Below are 22,277 nucleotides of genomic sequence, written 5' to 3'. Positions count from 1 at the left end.
CTAACACTCTCATAGTGAAACGACACTTTCAACAAAATGCTCGCGAACAGGACGCACAACAAGGTCAGCATGTTCAAATTGCATCCTCGTTTTCCATATTGAGTGCAGGCACAGAAGCATAAACAAATCTAATAATGGGATTACCTTGCTTGATGTTTTGGTGTCGCTGAGACAATTTTAATCCGTGTTTGCCGAAGCCTGGCTTACGCGTTTTATGCACTGTATCTCTGCTTTTACTTTCAAATGTCGAGGTCGGAAAAAAAAAAAGCAGTCGTGGCCGAGAGGTTAAGGTGATGGACTCGAAATCCATTCTCCCCGCACAGGTTCGAATCCTGTCGGCTGCGTGATATGGGTCAAGCACCTATGTTTTGCAAAATGTATGCATTCATGCAAGCACGAGTGCTGGCACATTTTCTACAGCGCTCAACCGCAGTCGTGGCTGAGTGGACATCCCTGCCGCACAGATGCTCTTACATCAATTCTTTCAGATAACACTTTGTTAATCATAAGGCGTGTAGAACAACATGCATAACACATTTTAACTCCTTTCAATACAACGGCACCAACACCAATATGTTCCAACAAACAGTACAATATTTCATGAGACACACGATCAAATGCTTTTTCGAAATCCACTTGAATCATGGCCACTCTCCTGTTTAGAGCATCGCAGCACTCGAACACACTACGCGCTACGTGAATATTATTAAATATGCTTCTGGTCTTTATTCCACATGTTTGATGAGGTCCAACAATATCTTTTATAATGTATTGCAATCTCTTAGCTAACACCTTCATCAAAATTTTATAATCAACATTTGTTAACGTGATCGGTCTATAGCTTGTAACTTTTAAAAGCATGGTTGGCTCATCAGTCTTGGGAACCAAGAGCGTATGCGCGTTGCTAAACGACGGCTGCAGATAACCCACATCAAAGCCCTCCTTGAAAAGCCTATAGAGCATGATAGCTAACTCACTTTTAAGGCTCTTGTAAAAGGCCGCACTCAAACCATCTGGACCAGGGGACTTTCCGACATTCAATTCATCAATGGCGTTTTCTATTTCCTCCACACTTATTTCGTTCTCTAATTCTTCAGTAACTTCTTTGCCTAATATTGGCATCAGAGGCAAAAAGTTATCTCTAAACCCTTCTTCACTTGGTGCTTTGCTCGAAAACAGCTCACGGTAATGTTCCACGAAGGCGCTCGTAATTCCGTCTTGCTCATCATGCCTCTGCCCCTTGTATTCAATAACCGTTATCTCGTTCGCGCGCGCATATCGCTTTTAATCAGCGAGGGCGCGTTTTGTTGGCGTCTCGCCACCGAGCCATTTTTCCGTGCGCGCTCTTATCGCAGCGCCTCTGTACTTCTGTGCATCCAAAGCTTCTAGCCTAACTTTGATGCCTTTTATATCATGCATGAACATACGCGGCGTTCGTTCTTCTTCACGTCCTAAATATTTTAAGAGCTCTTGCAGTTGCTTTTCTTCTTTCTTTTCTTCATACTTAATAATGGAAGAGCGCTAAATTGCATTCATTTTAACCTCCTGTTTAAATCGTTCCCAGGATTCAATACAGCCTGTTTCGCTCTCATAAAAAATATCCATGCTTTCCTTAACTTTTCTTAAAAATAGTTCGTCTTCTGGAAGCCTCGAGTTTATTTTCCATAAGTCCCAGTTCATTTTTGATTTACACTGCTTCGTTCCGCAAAGCGTGACCGTAACTAAGCAATGGTCGCTAAATTACACTTGCTGTTCACAGGTAGGCGAAAACTCTGGCGACACATATATTCTGTCAAGTCGCGCGTGACTACTACCTTGAAAATGTGTGAAATGCACACGTTTTTCACCATTCACCAGGACTGATACGTCCTCTAAGCTGTACTCTTTGAGGACACACTTCAGGAATTCGGCACTTTGGTCTTTTCCAACATTTCTATTCGAACGATCCTTAGAGTCTACAACACAGTTCAAATCTAAAAATATAAGCGCACGACGGCATTCAAGGAAAGGCACCAACTGCTCAAAAAAGTCGTGGCGTTTTTTTTTGTCGTTGGTGCATACAGGACCACCACCCTCACCGCACAGGTTTCGTACTTGATGTCGCACACGACGAAACGCCCCTTTGCACAAGTTATTACTTGCTCCACTGCTATGCCTACACTTTTCCTCAGGAAAAGACAGCAACCTGCCGAAAAACCGACTGCATGGCTTACGCAAACATTGAAGCATGACCGAAAACCAAACACCATATTATCTGTTTGCTGCTCATCCTCAACCTTTGTTTCTTGTATGGCTACGATGTCTAAATCTAGTTCGCTCAACAAACGGTTCAACTGCACTTGCTTCCGTCTCGAGGCGAGCCCTCGGACGTTTAGAGTGCACACTTTTAGCGGCTTTTTCCAATAAGCCATGCTCTAAACCCAGCTAACAAACAATGACTAAAGGCTCACTTCTTCAGTCTCTCGTCGCGAGTGAGCGACGAGGAACGCAACGCGGTTTGCGATAAGGCTAACTTGCCTTTCTTAGCGCCTTCCACCCTCCACTGCTTTTCTAGTCGACGCAGTTCCCGTTCTGTAGCTGGTACCTTTTCGTAGTCTCGTGGTCTCTTCATGGAGGCGGTTGTCATATTCATCGGGGACTCAGCAACGCTTCCTTCCGAAGTGCCTTTCGCTGCTGGCTGATCTGACGACATAGCAGCCTCCTCCCCCTTTCCAGTCGTTTCTGCAGCGGGTTCGCTAACTTGCGTCTTCCCTCCGCCGGTGGTGTGTTCCGGCTGTTGGACATCAGGTCCTTCTCCGGATCCTGTAGGGGGCAGGGCTCCAGCGTTCTCCAGTTCCTCCTGGTCCATGATCAACTCGCTCCCGTCGTCTTGGGGGGCACAATAGCCATGGCCACACGGGCATACGTGCGGACGCATCCTTCCTGGTCGTGCCCGAAGATATGACACGAACTACATCTCGGAGTGCGGCAATCACGTCGAATGTGGCCTGTCTTCTTACACCTTAAGCATATTGGTGGCCGTCCAGGCACCACCACTAACACATGCCATCCGTAAAGCTTGTACATGTGGGGCAAATCATCGATCGAAAGCCCCTCTTTGAGCACTATTTTTACTAGCCGAGTTGTCGATTCGGCCTCTTCAAACCCCGGGCTGTTCCACTGCTCATAAGTGAATTCTTTCACATCTCCAAAGTCTTCGAACGCCCTCTGCAGCGCTTCACTCGAAACGTAGAAAGGCACCCAGTGCACCTTCAAACCCAACTCACGATTGGTCGGGTCGATGACCGCACAGTAGCGTCTCTTCACTTCCAGCGCGCCTTCTTTCAGCAGGCGTTCCTTCGCTTCCTCAGTCTTCATCTTCAGCATCCAGATATGAGACATTTGGAAGGGTCCAATGCCAGCCATGTAGGGTAGTACACCGGCCTTTTCCAACGGCTCACGAAAATCCTGTATGCGATAAGGCCGGCCGGCAATATCACAGTGAAGGAAATCCGTTGTCTCTCCTCTTTGCTATATATTTGGAACCATTGTGTAGAATGGTAATTGCTAACGAATACATCCGTGGTTTTAAGCTGGGAGTATGTGAAGTGAAAATATTGGCATACGCTGATGATGTGGCGCTTTTTTGTGAAGATCGTGAAAGCGTTTCGGAAGCTTTGAAAGTAACACAAAGGTATTGCAGGCAGACTGGTAGTGCTGTTAATTTAAAGAAAAGTCTCGGAGTCTGGCACGGGGAATGGGAAGAGGAACCGGAAATTTTCTGTGGAGTAAGATGGGCCACGAAGCCCGGAGTTTATTTGGGAGTCCCATTGGACAAATACGGGGAAAATACGAATTACTGGAATGAAAAAGCGGAAGAAACACGGGAAAGGACGAAAGGATGGATGGGACGTAGCCTCTCTATTTTCACCCATGCGACTGTATGCAATACCTTTTTGGTGGCAAGAATAATGTATTTACTTCAAGTATTGTATTGTGCTCGAAGCAATATACAAAGGTTCCATCGTGTATTTGCGGTCTTCATTTGGTCGTTCAACTGGGAACGAATTAGCAGAGATAATCTCTTTCGGCGAGTTAAAGACGGAGGGTTGTCTCTAATGCATCTATATGTGCGGCAGATGGTTTTAAGGTTTTGTTTCCTACGTGGCCAAAAAGATGCATTCCTGAGAACCTTTATGCAAATCATGCTATCCAGTGCAATTCCAGAGTTTATAGTCTGATCATGCTCTGCTCGGGGATACACTGTGTCACGCTTCCTGCGAGAAGTGGTGTGGTTGTTCAAGTTTTTGCGCGTGAGGTACACTGTAGAGTATTTAGCGACGGTACCACCTAAGCGACTGTACAAGGATCTTATTTCACAATTGTTCCCAGCTCCATTGTACAGAACTTTATACTGTGAAGGCCTAGGGAAAGATGTGCTCAAACGAGTTAAAAACATGACTGTTGCACCGGGCGTAAAAACATTCTTTTTTAAATTGCATACAGGAACCCTCCCAGTCAAAACATGGATGGAAGAAAAGGGCCTTTTTTTACCTTGGGGCTCAAACTGTCTACTATGTAGGAAACCTGAAACAGTTGAGCACGTGTTCCTGAATTGTTGGGATACGGTGTTTTACTGGGATGTGTTACAAAGGACACTTAAAAAAGACCTGCCATTGACGCCACGTGGAATTCGGTACTTGACAACTATTAATGATGATTTTCAGTATGACCTCATCATGCTACTGGGCCTTCACAGTATTTGGAGGAGTAGGATGGCTTATAGACAATGTGATGTCGATGCACGATCTGTATGTGATTATTTTGTTGAACAAGTGTATAAACTAAAAGAAATTTTGAAGCAGCAAGACGCTGCGGAGGAGGTCTTGAGTCTTATGGGCGAACTTGTGGTAATGAAAGTCCATTAGACACGGTTGTCAGCCAAGGGGCATCGCAATCACGATCTTTTACTAATGTATTTGTACCATTTCATGCAATAAAGAGAAAAAAGCAGTCGTGGCCGAGTGGTTAAGGCGATGGACTCGAAATCCATTGGGGTCTCCCCGCACAGGTTCGAATCCTGTCGGCTGCGTGATATGGGTCAAGCACCTATGTTTTGCAAAATTTAGGCATTCATGAGAGCACGAGTGCTGGCACATTTTCTACAGCGCTCAACCGCAGTCGTGGCCGAGTGTTTAAGGCGATGGACTCGAAATCCATTGGGGTCTCCCCGCACAGGTTCGAATCCTGTCGGCTGCGTGATATGGGTCAAGCACTTATGTTTTGCAAAATTTAGGCATTCATGCAAGCACGAGTGCTGGCACATTTTCTACAGCGCTCAACCGCAGTCGTGGCCGAGTGGTTAAGGCGATGGACTCGAAATCAATTGGGGTCTCACCGCACAGGTTCGAATCCTGTCGGCTGCGTGATATGGGTCAAGCACCTATGTTTTGCAAAATTTAGGCATTCATGCAAGCACGAGTGCTGGCACATTTTCTACAGCGCTCAACCGCAGTCGTGGCCGAGTGGTTAAGGCGATGGACTCGAAATCCATTGGGGTCTCCCCGCACAGGTTCGAATCCTGTCGGCTGCGTGATATGGGTCAAGCACCTATGTTTTGCAAAATTTAGGCATTCATGCAAGCACGAGTGCTGGCACATTTTCTACAGCGCTCAACCGCAGTCGTGGCCGAGTGATTCCACTTCCGGCCACCGAGCGTGACGGACGTGATTATCATGGGCTCCCAAGGAGCGGATTCAGCGGCCCAGCTGGGCCGTGGTATCAGGAGCACGGAAAGGCCTACCAAGGATTATGAACTGGTTCTACCGCATCTGCCTACAGGTTCGAGTGTTTTACATACTGTTTTTTTGCATGGCGACATAAAAGCCAGGCCGTACCGGGTGGAGCACTTTCGAGACTCCCTCGCTCGTCTTTCACTGCTGCCGGAAGTGGTTGCCCTCGGGGCATACCAAATGAATCACGTGTGGGCGGTAACGTTTAAAGGTGAAGAGGCGAAAGCGAAGATTTTGGAAGCCCAAGCTATTGAAGTGAAGGAGCACCGCTGCGTGGTCATTGACCCCTGTAACCAAGGCATCAGGTTGAAGCTTTTCTGGCTGCTTCACGGCGTGCAAGACGATGACGTGCGAGCGGCGTTGGCAGCTTTTGGAAAAGTTACGGAAATTTCAAGAGACAAGTGGAGAGTGCAAGGTTGTGTCGACAAGGCTTCAACGACACGAACGGTCACGCTGAAGCTCAAAGTGGGCGTTACCATCGAGGACCTGCCGCATCAGCTTCGGGTCGCCGAGGACGTCGCACTCGTCCACGTCCCAGGCAGAGCCCCGCTTTGCCTCCGGTGCCGCGGGAAAGGACATATACGTCGTGAGTGTCGTGTGCCGCGCTGCGGGCTGTGTCGTCGCTACGGCCATGACGAGTCGCAGTGTGTGCGCACGTATGCCAACGTTGCAGGCCCCGTGCCGAGTGAAGTGGCAGGCGAGCACTTGATGGACGCAGTGGACGCCGAGGAAGCGAGCAGTGGAATCACTGAGGAGGCAGAACAGAACGGACAGTCCTCTGAGAAGACCCCTGCCCCTAAAGAACACTGTGAATCAGAGTTGATAGTTCCGTTGCCGAATGTCGCTGGGACCGAGACACCCACGAAAGAAAACGGCAATGCCAGTGCAGCAAGCCCAGCGTCGGCTACGCAACACAGTGAGGAACAGGGGGACACTGAAGCTGAGATGCCAGCTGCTTCTACCTTGCCTGTGAAGCGGGTGCACGAAGACAGTGTCAACGAGGAATCAACCCAAGGAGGAGCGGAAAGCGGACAGCCTCCACTGAAGGCAGCCCCCCTTCGCCGGGCGTCCTTCAAGCCAAGGCCAAACGTGCCCCCAGACCGGAGAACTGTGTCACCTGTGCCTCCGCCATAGCGGGGGTACCCTTTCCGGTCGAGACGTTACAAGCCCGGTCCATGATCGGGAGCAGCGCTTGGAACGACGGACGGACTCGCCAAAAAGGAAGAATGGTCATCCCGTGCAACAGATCAACCGCAATGCTGTCTTTCTGCAAAAGCGATGTGAGTGATATATGTTTCGCGATATATAATTTCTTGAGATGGCGACGAATTTAACCACTAGCTTGCGCGTAGCCACGCTAAATGTGAGAGGGCTGTCAACGCGTCGGAGACAACTGCAGCTTAACCGCATTCTGCTGGAAAATGAAATTGATGTGCTAGCAGTTCAAGAGAGCAAAATGGAAAGCGAACAACAAACAGAGAAAATGGCTGAAATATATCGTTCTAGATATAGTGTTTGCGTTTGTCATGCGGTTGGAAGATCGGGGGGATGTGTCATTTTCATTCGAAATTGCATAGAGTGTGTGCAGTCTGTGTTCTCGTGTGAGAGTGGGCGGCTATTGATATGTGATTTCACTTTTTCTGGATTGGACTGGAGAGTGATCTGCGTTTATGCGCCGACTAGAACGTTTGAGCGGGAAGAGTTTTTTCACTATATGAAATCCTTCCTAATACATGAGAGGCGTGTTCTCCTGCTTGGAGACTTCAACTGTGTCTGTAGACCGGAAGATAGAACAACAGACCGTGTCCTTCGTGACAAGAGTGCAGAGTTACTTACTGACATTGTTATTGAGGCAGAGCTTGAAGATGCTGGCTGTATAATGACGCATGAAGGCCAAGCAAAGTTCACGCACTTTCAAGGTAGCTGTCATGCAAGGTTGGACCGAATATATGTTCCCATTGATTGTGTGCCCTTGTGCTCGGAATATGAAACACTTCCCATGAGCTTTAGTGACCACTCCCTCGTAATGATTACTCTAGGCATGAAAAGTAAGGCAACAAAGTTCAATTGGGAGCTATGGAAATTTAATGAAAAACTGCTGCTGGATGAAGAGTTTACCACTAAAGTTAAAGAATATATTAGGCATATGTTACAAAATGACTCTAATTTTATACAAGCATGGGAGCAGTTTAAGTGCGAGATAAAGATAGCTGCTATTGACCGAGCATGCACTCTCCGACGTAAAGAAAGAGAACAAGAAAAAGAACTTCGTAGCACACTTGAATACATGCTTAGCATGGAGAGCGTTAAGCCTGGCTTGTTCGCCCAAGATATAAAAAAGATAAAAACCAAACTTGAGGTGATAGACGAAGAGAAGTATCGCGGTGCGGTGATAAGGGCACGCAGCGAAAAATTGTGGCTCGGAGAGATGCCCACGAAAAGGGCACTTAGTGACGAAAAAAGGTACGCAGTGTCAAAAGAGATAAAAGAAATCTGCTATCAGAACGTAGTTACCTCGGAAAAAAAAAAACGATTGAACGGGCGTTTGTAGAATTTTACAGCGAATTGTTTAGCCTGAAAACACCGGACATTGAACGCTTCAGAAAAGACTTTCTTTCGCTGATGCCAAGAGTAGAAGACGAAGTGGCGCAGACACTTGAAGCAAGTATTACTTCCGAGGAAATTGAGGCCGCTATCGGGGAATTAAATTCCAATAAGTCACCCGGACCAGATGGTCTTGGTGCTGCCATATACAAGGCCTTTCCAACTGAAATGGCTGTTTTACTGGAAAGAGTTATTAGTGAATGCTACGAAAAGAACGTACCTCCTCCGTCTTTTCGAATGTCACACATTGTACTAATCCCGAAAACAGATGACCATGTTAAGCTTCAGTCTGTAGCGTCTTACCGTCCTATAAGTCTAACGAATGTTGACTATAAAATTTACATGAAAGTATTAGGACGGCGACTCCAAAGTGTAATTACTTCTCTTGTAGGCCCACATCAGACATGCGGTATAAAAGGAAGGACCATTTTTACTAACATACACGCAGCAAGGAGTGTACTCGAATGTTGTGACGCGATGCATGACCACGTAGCCATGATGCAATTAGACCTCCACAAAGCATTTGATAAAGTGGTACATGAAATTTTGTTCTCTGTTTTAGAGTATGTCAATGCTGGTTCCGTGATTACAAAGGGCGTGAAAATGGCTTACGAGTGCTGTTCAGCGAGACTGGTCGTGAATAAGCAGTTAACTGATCGTATACCTGTTCAGTCGTCAGTAAGGCAGGGCTGTCCTCTGTCTCCCCTTTTGTTTGCGCTTTATCTGGAGCCTTTCTGTCTAAGATTGCTTACAAGGCCAAACATACGCGGTTATAGATTTTTTCAAAGTGAAATTCGGGTTTTGGCATACGCGGACGATATTGCGGTTTTTTGTACTGACCATGAGAGCGTGCAAGAAGTTGTAAAAGAAGCCACTGCCTTTTGCACTGCAAGTGGAAGTGAAATTAGTTGGCCAAAGTGTTTAGGATTTTGGCACGGAAACTGGCAATACGCGCCTGAACTGTTCTCCAGTATGCAATGGACAATAACGCCAGGCAATTACCTTGGTGTGCCACTAAAGCACTACCGTGAAAGCAAGGAATGTTGGGCCGGTGAAGTTGAGCAAGTGAAAACCCAAACAAACAAATGGGGAGGACATAACTTTTCTATGTTCGCAAGAGCTACCGTTTGCAATATGTTCCTAGTTGCAAAAATTTTTTACATGCTGCAAGTGTTATCTATGTCAAGAATCTCTGTTCAAAAACTGCATAGGGTATTTGCCACGTTTGTGTGGGCTTCAACATGGGAGCGTACCAGTCGATGCAATCTTTTTCATACGGTGCATAACGGTGGACTGGGCTTGTCACATTTATACTTAAAGCAGATTGTAACAAGGTTCTTTTTTTTGCGCGAACAAAGCGATGTTTTTCTTAGAACGGTAATCCAAGTGCGATTGCGTGATTCACTGCCGGAATATGTAGTTTCGACTATGTCTACAGGGCCAATGGCTCTAAGTGCTTTTCTTCGCGAAGTTGTCGCGTCCTTCCAAATAGTGAAGGCGAGATTTTCAAATGAGTATATGTGTACTGTTACGCGAAAACGGCTGTACAAAGATTTATTGGAAACCTTTTTACCTGTGCCTCTTTATCGCGCTGTATATGCTTTGGGTCCGGAGCGGGACGTGTTGAAGAGAGTGAAAAGAATGCCCATCAGATCGTCCGCTAAATCTTTCTTTTTTCAATTGCATACCGGCACTCTTCCGGTGAAGCCATGGCTGGAAAGCAAAGGCCTTTTCGTGCCTTGGTCTGCTGACTGTTTAATTTGCAAAAAGCTGGAAACCATAGAGCATATTTTCCTTGATTGTCACGATGCGGATTTTTTGTGGGACGTGCTACAACGCACTATTAAAAAGGACTTACCAATAACGCCGTTTGGCATACGCTACCTTCCATGCGGCCAGCCAGGAGAAGTTCCCAGTGATTTATTGATGGTCTTGTGTATGCACAGCATATGGAGAACGCGGATGGATGTTCGCCATGAGCATGTCGTACACCCAGCCCATCAATACTTTGTTGAAAGTGTAATGTACACGCGTGATGTTTTCGGAGGGCAATCTGAACCCCCGGAATGGCTGCCAGTCTTGGACAAGCTCGTGTCACCTTATCCATTCTATCACAAGAAACCCGTAAGAAAGTGACTTGTGTTTTTAATTCCATGGGACTTTTCATCGTTCTTTGTAGTTGCCAAGTCGGTAATAAAGAAAAAAAAAAAAAGCAGTGGTGGCCGAGTGGTTAAGGCGATGGACTCAAAATCCATTGGGGTCTCACCGCACAGGTTCGAATCCTGTCGGCTGCGTGATATGGGTCAAGCACCTATGTTTTGCAAAATTTAGGCATTCATGCAAGCACGAGTGCTGGCACATTTTCTACAGCGCTCAACCGCAGTCGTGGCCGAGTGGTTAAGGCGATGGACTCGAAATCAATTGGGGTCTCCCCGCACAGGTTCGAATCCTGTCGGCTGCGTGATATGGGTCAAGCACCTATGTTTTGCAAAATTTAGGCATTCATGCAAGCACGAGTGCTGGCACATTTTCTACAGCGCTCAACCGCAGTCGTGGCCGAGTATTCTACTTCCGGCCACCGAGCGTGACGGACGTGTTCATCATGGGCTCCCAAGGAGCGGATTCAGCGGCCCAGCTGGGCCGTGGTATCAGGAGTACGGAAAGGCCTGCCAAGGATTATGAACTGGTTCTGCCGCATCTGCCTACAGGTTCGAGTGTTTTACATACTGTTTTTTTGCATGGCGACATAAAAGCCAGGCCGTACCGGGTGGAGCACTTTCGAGACTCCCTCGCTCGTCTTTCACTGCTGCCGGAAGTGGTTGCCCTCGGGGCATATCAGATGAATCATGTGTGGGCTGTAACGTTTAAAGGGGAAGAGGCAAAAGCGAAGATTTTGCAAGCCGAAGCTTTTGAAGTGAAGGAGCACCGATGCGTGGTCATTGACCCCTGCAACCAAGGCATCAGGCTAAAACTTTTCTGGCTGCTTCACGGCGTGCACGACGATGATGTGCGAGCGGCGTTGGCGGCTTTTGGAAAAGTCACCGAAATATCAAGAGAAAAGTGGAAGGTGCAAGGGTGTGTCGACAAGGCTTCAACGACACGAACGGTCACGCTGAAGCTAAAAGTGGGCGTGACCATTGAGGACCTGCCGCATCAGCTTCGGGTCGCCGAGGACGTCGCACTCGTCCACGTGCCCGGCAGAGCCCGCTTTGCCTCCGGTGCCGGGGGAAAGGACATATACGCCGTGATTGTCGTGTGCCGCGCTGCGGGCTGTGTCGTCGCTACGGCCATGACGAGTCGCAGTGTGTGCGCACGTATGCCAACGTTGCAGGCCCCGTGCCGTGTGAAGTGGCAGGCGAGCACTTGATGGACGCAGTGGACGCCGAGGAAGCTAGCAGTGGAATCACTGAGGATGCAGAGCAGAAAGAACAATCCTCTGAGAAGACCCCTGCTCTGAAAGAACACCGTGAATCAGATTTGATAGTTCCGTTGTCAAATGTTACTGAGACCGAGACACCCACGAAAGAAGACGGCAATGCCAGTGCTGCAAGCCCAGCTTTGGCTACGCAACACAGTGAGGAACAGGGGAACACTGAAGCTGAGATGCCAGCTGCTTCTACCTTGCCTGTGAAGCGGGTGCATGAAGACAGTGTCAACGAGGAATCAACCCAAGGAGGAGCGGAAAGCGGACAGCCTCCACTGAAGGCGGCCCCCCTTCGCCGGGCGTCCTTCAAGCCAAGGCCAAACGTTCCCCCAGACCGGAGAACTGTGTCACCTGTGCCTCCGCCATAGCGGGGGTACCCTTTCCGGTCGAGACGTTGCAAGCCCGGTCCATGATCGGGAGCAGCGCTTGGAACGACGGACGGACTCGCCAAAAAGGAAGAATGGTCATCCCGTGCAACAGATCAACCGCAATGCTGTCTTTCTGCAAAAGCGATGTGAGTGATATATGTTTCGCGATTTATAATTTCTTGAGATGGCGACCAATTTAACCACTAGCTTACGCGTAGCCACGCTAAATGTGAGGGGGCTGTCAACGCGTCGGAGACAACTGCAGCTGAACCGCATTCTGCTGGAAAATGAAATTGATGTGCTAGCAGTTCAAGAGAGCAAAATGGAAAGCGAACAACAAACAGATAAAATGGCTGAAATATATCGTTCTAGATATAGTGTTTGCGTTTGTCATGCGGTTGGAAGATCGGGGGGATGTGTCATTTTCATTCGAAATTGTATACAGTGCGTACAGTCTGTGTTCTCGTGTGAGAGTGGTCGGCTTTTGATATGTGATTTCAGTTTTTCTGGATTGGACTGGAGAGTGATCTGTGTTTATGCGCCTACTAGAACGTCTGAGCGCGAAGAGTTTTTTCACTATATGAAATCCTTCCTAATACATGAGAGGCGTGTTCTCCTGCTTGGAGACTTCAACTGTGTCTGTAGACCGGAAGATAGAACAACAGACCGTGTCCTTCGTGACAAAAGTGCAGAGTTACTTATTGACATTGTTAATGAGGCAGAGCTTGAAGATGCTGGCTGTATACTGACGCATGAAGGTCAAGCATTGTTCACGCACTTTCAAGGTAGCTGTCATGCAAGGTTGGACCGAATATATGTTCCTATTGATTGTGTGCCCTTGTGCTCGGAATATCAAACACTTCCCATGAGCTTTAGTGACCATTCCCTCGTAATGATTACTCTAGGCATGAAAAGTAAGGCAACAAAGTTCAATTGGGAGCTATGGAAAATTAATGAAAAGCTGCTGCTGGATGAAGAGTTTACCACTAAAGTGAAAGAATATATTACGCATCTGTTGCAAAATGAATCTAATTTTATACAAGCATGGGAGCAGTTTAAGTGCGATATAAAGATAGCTGCTATCGACCGAGCATGCACTCTCCGACGTAAAGAAAGAGAACAAGAAAAAGAACTTCGTAGCACACTTGAATACATGCTTAGCATGGAGAGCGTTAAGCCTGGCTTGTTCGCCCAAGATATAAAAAAGATAAAAACCAAACTTGAGGTGATAGACGGAGAGAAGTATCGCGGTGCGGTGATAAGGGCACGCAGCGAAAAATTGTGGCTCGGAGAGACGCCCACGAAAAGGGCACTTAGTGATGAAAAACGGTACGCAGTGTCAAAAGAGATAAAAGAAATCTGCTATCAGAACGTAGTTACCTCGGAAAAGAAAACGATTGAACGGGCGTTTGTAGAATTTTACAGGGAATTGTTTAGCCTGAAAACACCGGACATCGAACGCTTCAGAAAAGACTTTCTGTCGCTGATGCCAAGAGTGGAAGACGAAGTTGCGCAGACACTTGAAGCAAGTATTACTTCCGAGGAAATTGAGGCCGTTATCGGGGAATTAAATTCCAATAAGTCACCCGGACCAGATGGTCTTGGTGCTGCCATATACAAGGCCTTTCCAACTGAAATGGCTGTTTTACTGGAAAGAGTAATTAGTGAATGCTACGAAAAGAACGTACCTCCTCCGTCTTTTCGAATGTCACACGTTGTACTAATCCCGAAAACAGATGACCCAGTTAAGCTTCAGTCTGTAGCGTCTTACCGTCCTATAAGTCTAACGAATGTTGACTATAAAATTTACATGAAAGTATTAGGGCGAAGACTCCAAAGTGTAATTACTTCTCTTGTAGGCCCACATCAGACATGCGGTATAAAAGGAAGGACCATTTTTACTAACATACACGCAGCAAGGAGTGTACTCGAATGTTGTGACGCGATGCATGACCACGTAGCCATGATGCAATTAGACCTCCACAAAGCATTTGATAAAGTGGTACATGAAATTTTGTTCTCTGTTTTAGAGTATGTCAATGCTGGTTCCATGATTACAAATGGCGTGAAAATGGTTTACGAGTGCTGTTCAGCGAGACTGGTCGTGAATAAGCATTTAACCGATCGTATACCTGTCCAGTCGTCAGTAAGGCAGGGCTGTCCTCTGTCTCCCCTTTTGTTTGCGCTTTATCTGGAGCCTTTCTGTTTAAGATTACTTGCAAGGCCAAATATACGCGGTTATAGATTTTTTCAAAGTGAAGTTCGGGTTTTGGCATACGCGGACGATATTGCGGTTTTTTGTACTGACCATGAGAGCGTGCAAGAAGTTGTAAAAGAAGCCACTGCTTTTTGCACTGCAAGTGGAAGTGAAATTAGTTGGGCAAAGTGTTTAGGATTTTGGCACGGAAACTGGCAATACGCGCCTGAACTGTTCTCCAGTATGCAATGGACAACAACGCCAGGCAATTACCTTGGTGTGCCACTAAAGCATTACCGTGAAAGCAAGGAATGTTGGGCCGGGGAAGTTGAGCAAGTGAAAACCTAAACAAACAAATGGGGAGGACATAACTTTTCTATGTTCGCAAGAGCTACCGTTTGCAATATGTTCCTAGTTGCAAAAATTTTTTACATGCTGCAAGTGTTATCTATGTCAAGAATCTCTGTTCAAAAACTGCATAGGGTATTTGCCACGTTTGTGTGGGCTTCAACATGGGAGCGTACCAGTCGATGCAATCTTTTTCATACGGTGCATAACGGTGGACTGGGATTGTCCCATTTATACTTAAAGCAGATTGTAACCAGGTTCTTTTTTTTGCGCGAACAAAGCGATGTTTTTCTTAGAACGGTAATCCAAGTGCGATTGCGTGATTCACTGCCGGAATATGTAGTTTCGACTATGTCTACAGGGCCAATGGCTCTAAGTGCTTTTCTTCGCGAAGTTGTCGCGTCCTTCCAAAGAGTGAAGGCGAGATTTTCAAATGAGTATATGTGTACTGTTACGCGAAAAAGGCTGTACAAAGATTTATTGGAAACCTTTTTACCTGCGCCTCTTTATCGCTCTGTATATGCTTTAGGTCCGGAGCGGGACGTGTTGAAGAGAGTGAAAAGAATGCCCATCAGATCGTCCGCTAAATCTTTCTTTTTTCAATTGCATACCGGCACTCTTCCGGTGAAGCCATGGCTGGAAAGCAAAGGCCTTTTCGTGCCTTGGTCTGCTGACTGTTTAATTTGCAAAAAGCTGGAAACCATAGAGCATATTTTCCTTGATTGTCACGATGCGGTTTTTTTGTGGGACGTGCTGCAGCGCACTATTAAAAAGGACTTACCAATAACGCCGTTTGGCATACGCTACCTTCCATGCGCCCAGCCAGGAGAAGTGCCCAGTGATTTATTGATGGTCTTGTGTATGCACAGCATATGGAGAACGCGGATGGATGTTCGGCATGAGCATGTTGTCGTACACCCAGCCCATCAATACTTTGTTGAAAGTGTAATGTACACGCGTGATGTTTTCGGAGGGCAATCTGAACCCCCGGATTGGCTGCCAGTCTTGGACAAGCTCATGTCACCTAATCCATTTTATCACAAGAAACCTGTAAGAAAGTGACTTGTGTTTTTAATTCCATGCGACTTTTCATCGTTCTTTGTAGTTGCCAAGTCGGTAATAAAGAAAAAAAAAAAAAAAAGCAGTCGTGGCCGAGTGGTTAAGGCGATGGCCTCGAAATCCATTGGGGTCTCCCCGCACAGGTTCGAATCCTGTCGGCTGCGTGATATGGGTCAAGCACCTATGTTTTGCAAAATTTAGGCATTCATGCAAGCACGAGTGCTGGCACATTTTCTACAGCGCTCAACCGCAGTCGTGGCCGAGTGGTTAAGGCGATGGACTCGAAATCCATTGGGGTCTCCCCGCACAGGTTCGAATCCTGTCGGCTGCGTGATATGGGTCAAGCACCGATGTTTTGCAAAATTTAGGCATTCATGCAAGCACGAGTGCTGGCACATTTTCTACAGCGCTCAACCGCAGTCGTGGCCGAGTGGTTAAGGCGATGGACTCGAAATCCATTGGGGTCTCCCCGCACAGGTTCGAATCCTGTCGGCTGCGTGATATGGGTCAAGCACCTATGTTTTGCAAAATTTAGGCATTCATGCAAGCACGAGTGCTGGCACATTTTCTACAGCGCTCAACCGCAGTCGTGGCCGAGTGGTTAAGGCGATGGACTCGAAATCCATTGGGGTCTCCCCGCACAGGTTCGAATCCTGTCGGCTGCGTGATATGGGTCAAGCACCTATGTTTTGCAAAATTTAGGCATTCATGCAAGCGCGAGTGCTGGCACATTTTCTACAGCGCTCAACCACAGTCGTGGCCGAGCCATTCTACTTCCGGCCACCGGCGTGTACGGACGCAGAATCATGAGCTCCGGCGGAGCGGCGATTGAGGCCCAGGCTGGCCGCGGTAACAGGCTTAACGCAAACGATATGATAAGGAATATCAGCTCATTTTGCCGCATCTGCCCACTGGACGTGTTGTTTTCAACACAGTTTTTTTGCACGGCGACGTACGAGTGCGACCCTTCAGGGTTGAAGATTTCCGGGACGCCCTGGCCAAGACTGGTACGCTCCCAGACGTGGTGGCCTTGGGGGCCTACCAAATAAATCATGTCTGGGCGGTGACTTTGAGCAGCACTGAAGCAACCAAGCGGCTGCTAGCCTTCAAGGAGCTTCAAGTGAAAGGCCGACGGTGTATCATCATTGACCCGGAGGATCAACAGGTGAAGCTACGGCTCCACTGGATGTTGCATGGCGTGGCGGATGAGGATATCAGAACTGCTTTTGCGGCTTTCGGTGAGGTGACCGAAGTGACCCGTGAGCGGTGGCGCGTCCAGGGCTTTCACGAAAAGGGCTCAACAACGAGAGCCGTACTCCTGAAGTTGAAGCCAGGGATGAAGATAGACGACCTACCTCATCAGATAAGAGTAGCAGGGGAGTTGGCCTTTGTTGTGGTGCCTGGGCGGCCAATGCAGTGCCTGCGCTGCCGCGGGAGCGGTCATGTGCGCCGGGAATGTAAAATTCCGCGGTGTTCGACATGTAAGCGTTTTGGCCACTGCGAGGAAGATTGCGTACGAACGTATGCAGTGGTCACTGCACCGACAGCGAGGGCGGACATGACGGAGCACCAAATGGATGTCGCAGAGACAGAAGAGGCCGCAAAGGGGGTCGGAGAACCTGAAAAGCCAACAGCAACGACAGGTATGTTAGTGCCCCCGGGGGGCGGTGACGAGATACTCAGTAGGCCAGACAAGGAAGTCACGCTACCGAACAACGGACCGTCAGAGGAAGAAAGGGTGAGCGATGCCGAGAGCTCAAAAACTGAACTTCCAGAGTCTGCGGTCCGACAGGAAACCCTTAAAAAGAGCAGCGGCCGAGCGACCAACGTCCAAGGCCCTGCGAAGCGTGCCCACGACGGGAGCGCCAGTGAGACGAACGAGGCAGAGGCAGCTAGCAACGACGAGCCGCCGATAAAAACGCCAATAGGGAGGAGGGCGACCTTCAAACCAAGACCGAATGTCTCGACGGACAGGAGAGCTGCCGAAAAGCCGCCCCCGTCACAAGGTCTGCCAGTCCAACCTCATGGCTCTGGCGTCAACGAAAGCGTCTAGCGCCATGCTAGACGGGAAAGGTAAGCACCATGCTCTTGGCCTCTTTTCACTCTAAGAAAATGGCTTATGAACTGTCACTAAAGATTGCGACCCTTAACGTGAGAGGTCTTGCAGCGAAAAGGAAGCAGAGCCAAGCCCTGCGCCTTTTAAATGAAAATGACATCGATATACTTGGAGTTCAAGAGACAAAAGTCGAGGGTGAACAAGAGACCGAGAGCATGGTGCAACGTTTCACGTCGCGGTTTTACGCAGTTGTCAGCCATGCAGTCGGTACTTCTGCTGGATGCTTCCTGTTTGTGAAGAAGTTGCCGGGTCTTGTAGTGCAGTCGCGTGCTTCTTTTCAGTCGGGTCGGCGTGCGGTCCTCGATTTTAGTTTTTGCTCGGCTGAGTGGCGTGCTGTTTGTATATATGCACCTACGGTAGTTGATAAGAGGGCTGCTTTGTTTGATTTTGTTGAAGGGTATTTAAACACGGATAAGCAACTTGTCTTTCTGGGAGATTTCAATTGTGTACTGAGCTCCGGTGACAAATCTAGCCATCGTACATTTAGGGATCGTAGCACAGAGGTACTTTCGTGCTTGATTGACGAGTTTGCACTGGAAGACGTTGCAGAGTGTCTCACGAGCGAGCGACGGGTTCAGTATACTCATTTTCAAGGTGCTAGCCACGCCCGCCTTGACAGGATTTATGTGTCCGCAGAACTGGCCCCAAAATGCCAGGATTATTATGTTTTGGCGGTAACGTACTCAGATCACTGCATGGTTCAGTGTACAATTGGAACAAGAAAGGGAGGTAGCGGTTTTAATTGGGAATTGTGGAAGTTAAATAATAAACTGCTGAATGACGAGCAATTCACCAGACTAGTAGAAGAAGAAATTGGTAAGATTTGTCAGGAGGACACCCACGAACTTGGTCAAGAATGGGAACTCTGTAAGCAACAAATTAAAATCAAAGCTATAGGAAAAGCCAGCTGCATACGGTTTCAAGAAAAACAAAATAAAATGCATTTAAGATCTTTGCTAGATAAATTGTTAGCCCTGGAGTGTAACACGCCAGGGTTATACATGGACGACGTTAGAAAAATAAAACAAAGACTTCAACTGAATGACGATGACCGTTATCGCGGAGCACTGGTGCGTGCGAGAGCGGAAAAATTGGCCATGGATGAGACGCCGACAAAAAGATCGTTGGGAATAGAAAAAGCAAATGCAAGGCGAAATCACGTGGCAGAGGTAGATTGGGCAGGACGCACAGAAACCGATAACGAAGGAATCGCGAAAGCTTTCCGGAAGTATTATGAAGAGCTATTTTCGTCCCGAGAGGTTAATTTGGACCGTTTTAAAGAATCCTTTCTTGACGCGATGCCAAAAATTGATGACGAACAGAAAGAAAGACTGGAGCGGCCAATAAGCGAACAAGAAGTGCAGCAGGCAATAGAAAATTTAAACCCAGGGAAATCACCCGGGCCTGATGGCCTGAGTGGGGCTTTCTATAAAGCGTTCAAGGAACAGCTATCTCCTTTGTTGTGTGCCTTATTTAATGAAGCGTATGAACTGAAGGCACTGCCTGCGTCTTTCGGATCGTCGCACACAGTACTTATTCCGAAAACTGACCAACCAGATAAGCTTAGGCAGTTGTCGTCTTACAGGCCCATTGCTCTGACAAACGTTGATTACAAGATTTATATGAAGGTGCTTGCTGGCAGACTACAAACGGTTATATGCGAACTAGTGGGCCCTCACCAAACGTGCGGTATCAAAGGGCGATCTATCTTTCAGAACATTCACAAAGCGAGAAGTGTGCTCGAATGCTGCGATGCAACTCATGCATGTGTTGCGTTACTGCAGTTGGACTTGGAGAAAGCTTTTGATTGTGTGGCACATACTATTCTGTTCAGTATATTAGACTATGTTAATGTCGGCTCTGTTATTCGAGAGGGAGTGGCCTTGGCGTACCGTAACTGCACTACGAGATTAATTGTCAATAAGTCACTGGGGGCCCCCATCAACGTACGACGTTCGGTGCGCCAAGGTTGCCCCCTCAGCCCTCTTTTGTTCGGCATTTATATTGAAACATTGTGTTTAAGCATCCTACAAAACAATGACATTGATGGCTTTCGACTGCAGGAGTCGGAAGTCAAATTGCTGGCTTATGCAGATGACGTTGCGGTTTTTTGTGTGAATAAAGAGAGTATAAAGAGGACAGTGGATGTGGTAAAATATTTTAGCAAAGTCACAGGGAGTAAAGTTAACTGGGGTAAGTGCCTGGGATTTTGGCACGGAGAATGGTAGATGACCCCCGACACTTTCGCTAATGTGTCGTGGGTTACAACGCCTGCAAAGTACTTGGGTGTGCCCTTGGTATTTTACAAGGAAATGAGCCATACTGGCTAGAGCAGGTCAGAGAAACCCGTGAAAAAGCGGAGAAATGGAAAAGCGCTCAATTATCAATATTTGCAAGAGCCGCAATTTGCAGCCTGTTTTTAATTAGTAAGTTATGGTATGTAATGCAAGTGTTGCATTGCTCCCGTGTAAATGTGCAAAAATTGCACCCAGTTATTGCGGTGTTTGTTTGGGCCTCGAGTTGGGAGAGGTGCAGTCGGACAAATTTGTTCCGGCAGGTGAAGCATGGGGGGCTTGGTCTGGGTCATTTGTTTGTGCGACAGATTGTCAACCGGTTTATGTTTTTTTAGGGATGCCAGTGATCCATTCCTGCGCACAGTGTGTCAACAAAGACTTGGTCGAGCGTTGCCTGATTTCGTAGTTTATACTCAATGTATGCCGGGCTCTCTTTTTGGATTCTTTAGGGAAATTGTTGTCAGCGTGAAATTCGTAAGCGCACGTTTTTCGAAAGAGTATTTAAGTAATGTTAACAAGAGAACGTTATACAAGGATGTTTGTGAAGTGGTGTTCCCGGTGCCCTTGTACCAAGCTTTATACTATGGAGGCACAGGAAGTAATGTATTAAAACGCGTAAAGAAAATGCAAACTGCTACTGGAGCTAAAACGTTTTTCTTTATGCTACATACCGGTACTTTGAGTGTAAAATCATTTATGGAGTCCTACCGTGGGGGGCCCAATGTCTCATCTGCAAACAGCCAGAGACAATAGATCACGTGTTTTTGCATTGCTGGGAGGGGGTATATTTGTGGGATGTTCTGCAAAGGACAATAAAAAAAGCAGTTGCCACTTGATTCCCATGGCATTAGGTATTTGCCATTGGATAACCACGATGATATGCCGTTAGACCAGGTTATGTTAATGTGCCTCCACAGTATATGGCGCGCACGAATGGCTGGTTATCACTGCGATCCAGATGCACGGCCAGCCCGCATGTATTTCCGTGAAAGTGTGCAGCGATGGCTCGACGTGCTTAAATTGCAACCATGTGCTCCTGAGTGGTTGTCAAAGCTGAAACCTTTGACGGTGTTCAAGGAATTTTAACATGACAATGCCTGCCCCTCAGTGGGGGATAGGCAACGCGAACTAGCTTTGGGTACATATATTATTCCTTTGTTCCTGTTGTTTTGAGTTCCAGTGCGGTGTACTTGTGTCAGTCAGGCAATAAAAAAAAAAAAAAGCAGTCGTGGGCGAGTGGCTAAGGTGATGGACTCGAAATCCATTGAGTCTCCCCGCACAGGTTCGAATCCTGTCGGCTGCGTGATATGGGTCAAGCACTGATGTTTTGAAAAATTTAGGCATTCATGCAAGCACGAGTGCTGGCACATTTTCTACAGCGCTCAACCGCAGTCGTGGCCGAGTGGTTAAGGCGATGGACTCGAAATCCATTGGGGTCTCCCCGCACAGGTTCGAATCCTGTCGGCTGCGTGATATGGGTCAAGTACATATGTTTTGCAAAATGTATGCATTCATGCAAGCACGAGTGCTGGCACATTTTCTACAGCGCTCAACCGCATTCGTGGCCGAGTGATTCCACTTCCGGCCACCGAGCGTGACGGACGTGCTATCATGTGCTCCGTTGGAGCGGTGTTAGCGGCTCAGCCGAGCCGCGGAAACAGGATTGCTGTTCATGATAACGAGGAATACGAAGTGATGCTGCCCCACTTACCTACAGGTCGTATCGTTTTGAACACAGTATTTTTGCACGGCGACTTTCGGGCGCGGCCGTATAGGGTCGAGGACTACAGGGATGCCCTTGCCCGTTTGGATTTGCTCCCTGAGGTTGTAGCCCTGGGAGCATTCCAAATGAATCACGTGTGGGCGGTTACGTTTAGGAGTTCAGAGGCCATGCCGAAAGTGCTCGCGGCTGAAAACATTTCCGTCAAGGAACGTCGGTGCATCGTTATAGACCCCAACAAGCGGGAAGTCCGAGTCAAGGTGCACTGGTCCACAATGTGACTGACGAAGATGTGCGGGTGGCCCTCCGACCATATGGTGAAGTGAAGGAAACGTCGAAAGAGAGGTGGCGTGTTCAGGGCGTCACAGAAAAGGGG

At 47.6% G+C, this 22,277-nt stretch overlaps 1 protein-coding gene and 11 non-coding genes across 12 annotated transcripts; all 12 read left to right on the top strand.

Moving 5' to 3' along the window:
• The first annotated feature begins 36 nt into the window (after nt 1-36).
• On the top strand, nt 37-22,182 carry LOC146201058 (uncharacterized). Its single transcript, XM_084592483.1, has 3 exons — nt 37-63; nt 16,652-17,509; nt 22,006-22,182. The coding sequence occupies exons 1-3, from the start codon at nt 37-39 to the stop codon at nt 22,180-22,182; spliced, it is 1,062 nt and encodes a 353-aa protein (XP_084448609.1).
• On the top strand, nt 4,990-5,071 carry TRNAS-CGA (transfer RNA serine (anticodon CGA)). Its single transcript has one exon. It is a non-coding gene; the product is annotated as a tRNA-Ser (tRNA).
• Nucleotides 5,157-5,238, top strand: TRNAS-CGA (transfer RNA serine (anticodon CGA)). The gene has a single exon. It is a non-coding gene; the product is annotated as a tRNA-Ser (tRNA).
• Nucleotides 5,324-5,405, top strand: TRNAS-CGA (transfer RNA serine (anticodon CGA)). The gene has a single exon. It is a non-coding gene; the product is annotated as a tRNA-Ser (tRNA).
• Nucleotides 5,491-5,572, top strand: TRNAS-CGA (transfer RNA serine (anticodon CGA)). The gene has a single exon. It is a non-coding gene; the product is annotated as a tRNA-Ser (tRNA).
• On the top strand, nt 10,588-10,669 carry TRNAL-CAA (transfer RNA leucine (anticodon CAA)). Its single transcript has one exon. It is a non-coding gene; the product is annotated as a tRNA-Leu (tRNA).
• Nucleotides 10,755-10,836, top strand: TRNAS-CGA (transfer RNA serine (anticodon CGA)). The gene has a single exon. It is a non-coding gene; the product is annotated as a tRNA-Ser (tRNA).
• TRNAS-CGA (transfer RNA serine (anticodon CGA)) lies at nt 15,854-15,935 on the top strand. Its single transcript has one exon. It is a non-coding gene; the product is annotated as a tRNA-Ser (tRNA).
• On the top strand, nt 16,021-16,102 carry TRNAS-CGA (transfer RNA serine (anticodon CGA)). The gene has a single exon. It is a non-coding gene; the product is annotated as a tRNA-Ser (tRNA).
• On the top strand, nt 16,188-16,269 carry TRNAS-CGA (transfer RNA serine (anticodon CGA)). The gene has a single exon. It is a non-coding gene; the product is annotated as a tRNA-Ser (tRNA).
• TRNAS-CGA (transfer RNA serine (anticodon CGA)) lies at nt 16,355-16,436 on the top strand. The gene has a single exon. It is a non-coding gene; the product is annotated as a tRNA-Ser (tRNA).
• On the top strand, nt 21,570-21,651 carry TRNAS-CGA (transfer RNA serine (anticodon CGA)). Its single transcript has one exon. It is a non-coding gene; the product is annotated as a tRNA-Ser (tRNA).
• Nucleotides 22,183-22,277: the final 95 nt, after the last annotated feature.

The sequence above is a fragment of the Amblyomma maculatum genome, chromosome 2, assembly GCF_055883805.1.
Source record: "Amblyomma maculatum isolate TAMU_Amacu chromosome 2, ASM5588380v1, whole genome shotgun sequence".
Classification (NCBI taxonomy): Eukaryota; Metazoa; Arthropoda; class Arachnida; order Ixodida; family Ixodidae; genus Amblyomma; species Amblyomma maculatum.
This window is presented reverse-complemented; position numbering and strand designations above follow the sequence as displayed.